We start from the raw sequence: 10,216 nt of genomic DNA on the forward strand, positions 1-10,216 counted from the left end.
AAGGTTTCCAAAGTCAGAATGCCACCGTGCATTAGCATGTCCACACATCTAAAACTAGTGGAGATCATCCGGAGTTTCGGGGTACGGTGTCATCTGTACGCGGATGATGTCCAACTCTGTCACTCTTTTCCACCTGCTACTAAGGAGGCTGTCCAGGTCCTGAACCGGTGCCTGGCTGCTGTGACGGTCTGGATGAGGGCGAACAAATTGAAATTGAATCCAGACAAGACAGAGGTACTCCTGGTTAGTCGTAAGGCCGAACAGGGCATAGGGTTACAGCCTGTGTTGGATGGGGCCGCACTCCCCCTGAAGATGCAGGTTCGCAGCTTGGGTGTGACCCTGGACTCATCGCTGAGCCTGGAACCCCAGGTTTCGGCGGTGACCAGGGGAGCATTTGCACAGCTAAAGCTTGTGCGCCAGCTGCGCCCATACCTTGGGAAGTCTGACTTGGCCACGGTAGTCCACGCTCTGGTTACATCCCGTTTAGACTACTGCAACGCTCTCTACGTGGGGTTGCCTTTGAAGACAGCTCGGAAGCTCCAACTAGTCCAACGCTCGGCAGCCATGATTTTAACAGGAGCGGAGCGCAGGGAGCATACAACCCCCCTGTTGCGCCAACTCCACTGGCTACCGATCTGCTACCGGGCTGAATTCAAAGTCCTGGCGTTGGCCTTTAAAGCCCTAAACGGTTCCGGCCCAAGCTACCTATCTGACCGCATCTCTGCCTATGAACCCACCAGGACTTTGAGATCTTCCGGGGAGACCCTGCTCTCGATCCCGCCTGCTTCTCAAGCTCGGCTGGCGGGGACGAGAGATAGGGCCTTCTCGGTGGTGGCTCCTCGGCTGTGGAACGCCCTTCCTACGGACATTAGACTAGCACCATCTCTAATGGTATTCCGCAAAAAGGTGAAGACCTGGATGTTTGTGCAGGCGTTTGAGTAATTTAGTGCAATCTGGTAATGGAACAATGGACGACGAACCTGGACTACGCTTGGATGATGAGAAGATTGGGTACGGTTGTTTTTTGTAATAATTGTGCATTGTAATTGCTTATTGGTAATTTATGGATAATGTGTTAAGTCAATTGTTATATGTTGTATGGAACCACTGCTGTTTCTACTGTTTTTACTGTTTGTGAACCGCCGTGAGTCGCCTTCGGGCTTGAGATACAGCGGTATATAAGCAAAGTAAATAAATAAATAAATAATAAATAAATAGTAGAAACCAACGTTGCACTATGCCACTCTTCTGTGCTTGAGACGTGCTTTAGGATCTGGAATTTCAGCCACCTTTGGGAACATTTCTCGTTCCATTTTCCGGCAGCCTGCCTAGTGCATGGCCCTGTCTATTATCGACCGGTGTGGCAAGACAGTCTGGTTTTGTAAAGAAGGGGTCAAGGTTCTGTGTGCAGCGCAGTTCTATTTTGGGGAGAGATTTCAGTCTGCAAATAAGAAGCACACGGCTGCCCACAACGCATGGATGGGCAAGGATAAAGGTTGCGGGATTACATAAGAGGAGGTTGGCCAGGGTGTCTATGCTTGGCATGGATTCGAATCACGTTCTCCGTGCCTGGGCTTTTGCGGACGCTTTGCTACATAAGCTGCCACCAAACCAGACCAGAAAGCAGAGCCGTCGAATAGAGCTCACTTCTTGCCTTGGAGGAATCCACTCCTTCTCTTGGGACCACAAATCCAGAGTAATCCATTCCCTCGCAGCCATGGAAAGTTATTTCTCGGCCGTCCAGAAGATGGAGCAGACAGTGATGTTCCCCAGCCTCCTTCAAGGAGTCTCCTTCGAAGAGAAGGAGGACACCTGCAATTCGGACGGTGCCAAAGACTTGTATGAATATTTCACCCAGTTGAAATCCATCAAGCCGATGGTGGAAGGGGGATTAGTGCCTTCGGACAACCGCCGGCTGCTTGGCGTCGCCAACCGAGCCAAAGAACCAGAAGCCAGCGAAGAGCAAGATCTTGAAAGAGTCTTCTATTACCACGTCTCGGCCTTGCACCGCATCCTCCAGCAGCTGACCAGGAGAGCCGACGCCGTGACGTCCAGATACAATGAAATTATGAACGAAATCTCTCTTCGTTGGTGAACCTCAAAGCATGGACTGTACCTTGGTGAGTAATGTCAAGGCTCAATACTTTACCTGCCAAGGGATCCTGCAAGTTATAGTTTTACAAGGTCTTTTGCCTTCTCTGCTAAAGAGTGTTGCAGCCTCACGAAACTACAAATCCTGGTACTCCATAGCATTGAGTCATGGTAGTTAAAGTGGTGCTATAATTCTGCAGTGTGGATGGGATATTAGAGACAAAAGAGATGTACACGAAATAGTTGTTGAACAAGGCTATTTCCAGGAAATAGGTCTGTTGTTGTTGTTCATTCGTTCAGTCGTCTCCGACTCTTCGTGACCTCATGGACCAGCCCACGCCAGAGCTCCCTGTCGGCCGTCACCATGCCCAGCTCCTGGTCTGTAGCCTTGATCAAACCCCACTTTTGGACAGCAACTCCCTAAAACTCCCAGTAGCCAGGCATAATAGGGCAAAAAGTACAGTTTTATGGGAAGCAGATACTGTATAAATGTTTCAGGCTATATGGCCATGTTCTAGAAGCATTCTCTCCTGATGTTTCACCTGCATCTATGGCAAGCATCCTCAGAGGTTGTGAGGTCAGGCGAAACATCAGGAGAGAATGCTTCCAGAACATGGCCATATAGCCAGAAAAACCTACAACAACCCAGTGATTCCAGCCATGAAAGCCTTCGACAATACACAGATACTGTATAATGTGCTTTGATTTGTTGTGGATATTGTATTGTCGAAGGCTTTCATGGCCGGAATCATTGGGTTGTTGTAGGTTTTTTGGGCTCACAACAGACCTCACAACCTCTGAGGAAGCTTGCCATAGATGCAGGTGAAACGTCAGGAGAGAATGCTTCTAGAACATGGCCATATAGCCGGAAAAACCTACAACAACCCAGTGATTCCAGCCATGAAAGCCTTCGACAATACACAGATACTGTATAATGTGCTTTGATTTGTTGTGGATATTGTATTGTCGAAGGCTTTCATGGCCGGAATCATTGGGTTGTTGTAGGTTTTTTGGGCTCACAACAGACCTCACAACCTCTGAGGAAGCTTGCCATAGATGCAGGTGAAACGTCAGGAGAGAATGCTTCTAGAACATGGCCATATAGCCGGAAAAACCTACAACAACCCAGTGATTCCGGCCATGAAAGCCTTCGACAATACACAGATACTGTATAATGTGCTTTGATTTGTTGTAGCTATTGTATTGTCGAAGGCTTTCATGACCAGAATCACTGGGTTGTTGTAGGTTTTTCGGGTTCACAACAGACCTCACAACCTCTGAAGATGCCTGCCATAGATGCAGGTGAAACGTCAGGAGAGAATGCTTCTAGAACATGGCCATATAACCTGAAAAACCTACAACAACACACTGTTGTTGCTCTTCTTTTTAATGGTTTGCGTTTTAACTGAGGGCTCTTCCACTCAGCCCTATATCCCAGAATATCAGGGCAGAAAATCCCAAATTATCTGAGTGTGGACTCTGATAATCCAAAGCAGATATTGTGGGATTCTGAGATATAGGGATGTATTTGAGGGCCCTAAGTCTACAATGCCATAAGTTGGTCTGCAATGGGAAACTCTATTATATAGCAGCGTAGATCAAACCTGATTTTATTTTTTGAAAATTTGTTTGATTTTTATCTTCTGCTTGCTGTGAACTTTTAACTATTTATAAGTAGCTTTGACACCCCAACCTTGGGATTATTATTATTATTATTATTATTATTATTATTATAGTATCATATTTGATACTATAGTATTATAGTATCATCTCCAGGTAAGCTTTAGCCAAAACACACTCAAAAGGGGCTGCTTTCCTTAGACTGCTTATCCCAGAATCCCCTGCCAGCATAACTGGTGGCAATTATGTTTGGGAATACTGGGAACTTCAATCTGAACATGAGGAAGAACTTCCTGACTGTGAGAGCCGTTCAGCAGTGGAACTCTCTGCCACTGAGTGTGGTGGAGGCTCCTTCTTTGGAAGCGTTTAAACAGAGGCTGGATGGCTATCTGTCAGGGGTGATTTGAATGCAATATTCCTGCTTCTTGGCAGAATGGGGTTGGACTGGATGGCCCATGAGGTCTCTTCCAACTCTTTGATTCTAGGATTCTATACCTGCTCAAAATGTAATTACGGTATTCAAGCCTTATTGCTTTGTTGACACATCGCTGGAAATGTCCTTCTGGAAACTAACTTTCCCCCTGTTCTTTTTCATTCGCAGACGAGCCTGATCTCTTTCCTCGAGGATCTATTTGAACAGATTTCTGCAAAGAAATTGCTTGACCGGACGACACTGAGACATTACGAATAGCTGTCATTTAACAGCATCATCTCTGAACATTTCAAGCATATGTTTTGTGTTATTGTATTTTATTTTAAGTGTTATTTTATTTTATTTATACCTGTATCTGGGCATACCTATGCCTCAGCTGGTATTACACACCGAAATTCCTAATTATTTAAGAGATATTACATTAATATGATTAAGAAATAGTACAATTTTTTGTATTTCTCAATACGTTTTTTCACTTGGTTGATAATTTCCGATAAACACAAATAAATTGCTTATATTTTTTAAACAATTGCCACTGTTGTTGTGATATGCAGGAGGTGCACAGTGTATTAAAGCACAAACACACAAAAATATTTTCATTTAAGTTAGAAACTGAACTGGCCTAATCAACCTCAGGGAGCAAAGATTCTGGAGTGGCAATAGCTCTCAGTTATAGTCCATTTATGGGCTTCTTAGCCATTGACCCCATTAGTAAAGGAGAGCTGCAGGTACATATAGTTTATGCCAGATATGGGCAAACCTGGGTCCTTCCTTCCCTTCCTTCCTTCCTTCCTTCCTTCCTTCCTTCCTTCCTTCCGTCCGTCTTTCCTTCCTACTTCTCTCCCATACCTCCCTCTTTCGCTTTCCCTCGGACTATTTTCTCAGGCCTTCCTCTCACCATCCTGTCCTTCCTTCCTTCCTTCCTTCCTTCCTTCTTTCCTTCCTACTTCCCTCTCTCCCTTACCTCCCTCTTTCTCTTTCCCTCGTTCTTTTCCTTCCCTCTCTCCTTCCTTTCCTTTTGTCTTTCCTTCCTACTTCCCTCCCTCCTTAGAATCATAGAATCAAAGAGTTGGAAGAGACTTCATGGGCCATCCAGTCCAACCCCATTCTGCCAAGAAGCAGGAATATTGCATTCAAATCACCCCTGACAAATGGCCATCCAGCCCCTGTTTAAAAGCTTCCAAAGAAGGAGCCTCCACCACGCTCCGGGGCAGAGAGTTCCACTGCTGAATGGCTCTCACAGTCAGGAAGTTCTTCCTCATGTTCAGATGGAATCTCCTCTCTTGTAGTTTGAAGCCATTGTTCCGTGTCCTAGTCTCAAGGGAAGCAGAAAACAAGCTTGCTCCCTCCTCCCTGTGGCTTCCCCTCACATATTTATACATGGCTATCATATCTCCTCTCAGCCTTCTCTTCTTCAGGCTAAACATGCCCAGCTCCTTAAGCCGCTCCTCATAGGGCTTGTTCTCCAGACCCTTGATCATTTTAGTCGCCCTCCTCTGGACACATTCAAGCTTGTCAATATTTCTCTTGAATTGTGGTGCCCAGAATTGGACACAATATTCCAGGTGTGGTCTAACCAAAGTGGAATAGAGTGGTAGCATTACTTCCCTGGATCTAGACACTATGCTCCTATGGATGCAGGCCAAAATCCCATTGGCTTTTTTTGCCGCCACATCACATTGTTGGCTCATGTTTAACGTGTTGTCCACAAGGACTCCAAGAGCTTTTTCACACGTACTGCTCTCGAGTGAGGCATTGTCCCCCATTCAGTATCTTTGCATTTCGTTTTTCCTGCCTAAGTGGAGTATCTTGCATTTGTCCCTGTTGAACTTCATTTTGTTAGTTTTGGCCAATCATCTCTCTAATCTGTCAAGATCGTTTTGAATCCTGCTCCTGTCCTCTGGAGTCTTGGCTCTCCCTCCCAATTTGGTGTCGTCTGCAAACTTGATGATCCTGCCTTCTAGCCCTTCATCTAAGTCATTAATAAAGATGTTGAACAGGACCGGGCCCAGGACGGGAAAACCCTGCGGCACTCCGCTCGTCACTTCTTACCTCCCTCTTTCTTGTTCCTCATTCCCTTCCTTTCCTTTTGTCTTTCCTTCCTACTTCCCTCCCTTCCTTACCTCCCTCTTTTTCATTCCTCGTTCCCTTCCTTCCCTCTTTCCTCTCTCCTTCCCTCTTTCTCCTTTTCTTCCCCTTTGTCTTTCCTTCCTTCTCTTTCCTCCCTCCCTCCCTTCCTTCTCTTCCACCATTCCTTCCTTCCTTCCTTCCTTCCTTCCTTCCTTCCTTCCTTCCTTCCTTCCTTCCTTCCTTTTCTTCCTCCCTCCCTCCCTTCTTTTTTCCTTCTTCCTTACTGCCTGGAGAATGTTTAGCTGATGAAGGTAGAGAGGGAACATGTTTAAAAGAGTGCCCCATTGAGGCACTCCATGCAGTCATGCTGGCCACACGACCTTGGAGGTGTCTACAGACGTCACCACGTCACTGGCTTTTCGTCTTTGAGATGGAGATGAGCACCACTCCCCAGATTCGGACACGACTAGACATAATGTCAAGGGAAAACCTTAACCTTTACCCATTGAGGAAGAGGGGGGAAACTGACTTTCTGCTGCTCTAAACACTAGGGCAAAAGGGAGCAATGGGTTCAAATGGCAGGAAAAGAGATTTGACGGAAAAGATTAGGAAGAACTTCCTGAGAGTAAGAGCTGTTGGAGAGTGGCACAGGCTGCCTGGAAGTGTGGTGGATCTCCTTTTCAGGAGGCTTTTTTGCAGAGGCTGCCTATCGGGAGCGCTTTGAGTGTGCCTTCTTGCATGGCAGGGGGTTGGACTGGATGGCCCCTGGAGGGCTCTTCTAGGATTATATATTAGGAGTAGGCAATACGGGGTCTAATGGGTACACTTTTTCTCTCCTATCCACCATCTCATCCTTTTGGGATCCAACCTTAAAAGCTGTACAATTAAAAGCGTGCAAAAGATAGATATTATAATAGAACTAAATGTTTACGGTAAAACGAAGTTGACATGAATGGCTCCAAGAGACCAGGAGCTGTGTCCACACTCAACTCTGGAAATCCAGTGGATATCATAGGGCATGTTACTCTCTCTCAACCTTAGAGGAAAGCAATGGCAAATCCTGTCTGAATAAATGCCAAGAATATTCTATGATAGAAACTACCTTAAATCAGAACAGATTTGAAAGCACACAACATGTGCATGTTATGCCATCATGAAGGCAAGGCCTTTCTCCTGGTTGCCAGCAAAATGCACCCAGTGATAGACTGTACCTATGTATGGAGGCTTCATATAGCTAATATAAAAGCTACTGAGATTGTGCTTATGCCCTGGGAATAATTTTTGAAGACACTCAAATTACTAGGAGCCCTTGGTGGGGCAGTGGGTTAAACCACTGAGCTGCTGAACTTGCTGACCGAAAGGCTGCAGGTTCGAATCCAGGGAGCGGCGTGAGCTCCCACTGTTAGCACCAGCTTCTGCCAACCTAGCAGGTCGAAAACATGCAAATGTGAGTAGATCAATAGGTACCGCTCCATCAGGAAGGTAATGGCGCTCCATGCAGTCATTCCGGCCACATGAATTTGGAGGTGTCTGCGGATAATACTGGTTCTTCAGCTTAGAAATGGAGATGAGCACCAACCCCCAGAGTCGGACACGACTGGACTTAATGTCAGGGGACAACCTTTACCTTTATTTACTTAAATTACTTGCCATCACTATACTTTGTAGCAGTGAATAGCAGAAATATCACATTGTAGCATTGCTTTCTTGGTAGACACAACTCCAAACTCAGCAGTGGTGGTATAGAAGTGCCACCTGGGTATTCCACCTCCCATCATCCCCATCAGTGATGAGAGTGGCCTTGCAGGCAACCTGTAAAGTTTGTTGACAAAGGGAGGGGATCAAGGTGGGGTTGCAGGGAAACAACCCATTGGTTCCAGATTAAAATGGATGCATGAACTTTAGAAGCCTCTTTGGTATCTAGTGAAAGTAGGCAGGTCATGTACAAGATGACAGAGAGAGAGAGAGAAGTTTTAAAGGGTATCAAAAAGACATTCAGGTCACATTGTACTGGGTCTTCAATATGTTTGTGCCAACCTAAACAAAGATGGGTACAAGTTTCACAAATAAGGGTGGTCTGTTTGAACAAGCAGCTTCTCCAAATCTGCAGCCTGCCAAGTCAGCATTTCAGCAGCAGCTGCTGCTTTGGACATTTTAATATTATTGTTGTTGTTCAGTGTTAGTTTCTGGACACTGAAAGCCTTGCTGGATCTGCTCATGGTGGCATTGATGTAAGTGTACATCCACACTGCATTATAATGGTCTTTTATGGTACAGGGCATGATGGGGCCCCTGATCTCCTTTATAAATCCCAGAAAAGATGTAGCTGGAGCATACATCTCCATTTGCAATGGTGCCAGACAGGGAAATGGTGCAAATGATGGTTTAAAAATCTATCTTTTCTCAAGTTCTCCCATCTGTGGTACTATGAAGAATCAGGAAGTCATGTAGAGACGTTGTTGGGCGCCTTTGTTTCCAAATTATGCTGATCCCAAGGCGAACTTATAATGGGACTTTTTGGGAGGCTAAGAGTGTGTGACTCACCCAATGGGTTTTCATGACCAATCAGGGATTGGAACCTGTGTGTCCAGTTGTAATCCAGTGCTCAAACCACTATACCATTTAGTGCAATCTGGTAATGGAACATAGGAATGGAACAATGGACGACGAACCTGGACTACGCTTGGATGATGAGAAGATTGGGTACGGTTGTTTTTTGTAATAATTGTGCATTGTAATTGCTTATTGGTAATTTATGGATAATGTGTTAAGTCAATTGTTATATGTTGTATGGAACCACTGCTGTTTCTACTGTTTTTACTGTTTGTGAACCGCTGTGAGTCGCCTTCGGGCTTGAGATACAGCGGTATATAAGCAAAGTAAATAAATAATAAATAAATACCACACTGGTTCTTACGGGGAGACCTTTGTGTTGTTTATTCATTCATTCGCTTCCGACTCTTTGTGACTTCATGGACCAGCCCACGCCAGAGCTCCCTGTTGGCTGTGGCAACCAGCAGCTTCTTCAAGGTGTTTAGCATTCAATATTATATTTCCTTTGCAGACTTTCTCAAAATGGTACCATTTTGAGAACAAACAAGAAGCAAATGGAGATATTTGGAATGTGTGTGTTGGGGGGCGGGGTGTATTTTTGCAATAATAAAAAATGGGGCCACAAAAGTAGGGTCTAGGGCCCATATCTGATCCAAAAGTGACACTGTGCTCATCCTTGGATAATCCAACCAGCATTTGAGAGATTAAGGTTCAAATCCCTACAGAGGAATGAACTATATTGGGAGATGCTGAACTATTTTCTCTCAGTTCTCTCTCCTTCATTTCTCCCTTTTCTTCTTCAGGCTGATCAACTTCAAGGGCTGTTGTGAAAATAAAGGGAGCAGTAGAAGAGCTACATACATCAATTTGACCAATCTGGGAGATAGAAGGCAAATGGAGGTATCTGACAATTAATATGGCAGCCAATTAGAGGCTTTTGAGAAACACATAAATGAAGCAGGAAGAGAATAGCTAAATCTCATTGCAGGATCCCAGAAACTAATTCATTGGCAGTGTACCTGGAGGCTACATACACACCTCTTGGCTGCACCACTATTTTTTCTTATTTGTCATCACATCAGTCCCAATTTACAATGACCCTGTGAATGAGAAACCTCCATCGGTAACTCTTCCCAGGCCTTGCAAACTCAGGGTGAATTAATGTATCCATTCACAATGCATTCTTCCCCAACTCTTTCAATCTTACTCAACATTACAGCCATCCTAGTATTTCCAAACTGCAACAGCACATTATTGATTTTGGCTCCTAAGAAAAGGTCAGGTTGATTGCTTTCTGACTCCTCTGTTGGTCTTTCTGACAGTGCAAAAAGCCTATTGTTATAAGTGTCCACTTCAGATCTATTACCACATCTTGTGGCATTGAAGTCCATGAAATCAATGTAATCTGACCTGAGAAATCTGCATCTCCTCACTCCCAACCCCAAGGGA

The 10,216-nt window shown here is 45.1% G+C and overlaps 1 protein-coding gene across 1 annotated transcript; it reads left to right on the forward strand.

The window, feature by feature from the left end:
- The first annotated feature begins 1,573 nt into the window (after positions 1–1,573).
- On the forward strand, positions 1,574–4,641 carry LOC132770091 (thyroid hormone-inducible hepatic protein-like). Its single transcript, XM_060766975.2, has 2 exons — positions 1,574–2,120; positions 4,313–4,641. The coding sequence occupies exon 1, from the start codon at positions 1,718–1,720 to the stop codon at positions 2,093–2,095; it is 378 nt and encodes a 125-aa protein (XP_060622958.2). The 5' UTR covers positions 1,574–1,717; the 3' UTR covers positions 2,096–2,120; positions 4,313–4,641.
- The last annotated feature ends 5,575 nt before the right edge of the window (positions 4,642–10,216 follow it).

This window comes from Anolis sagrei, chromosome 3, assembly GCF_037176765.1.
Source record: "Anolis sagrei isolate rAnoSag1 chromosome 3, rAnoSag1.mat, whole genome shotgun sequence".
Classification (NCBI taxonomy): domain Eukaryota; kingdom Metazoa; phylum Chordata; class Lepidosauria; order Squamata; family Dactyloidae; genus Anolis; species Anolis sagrei.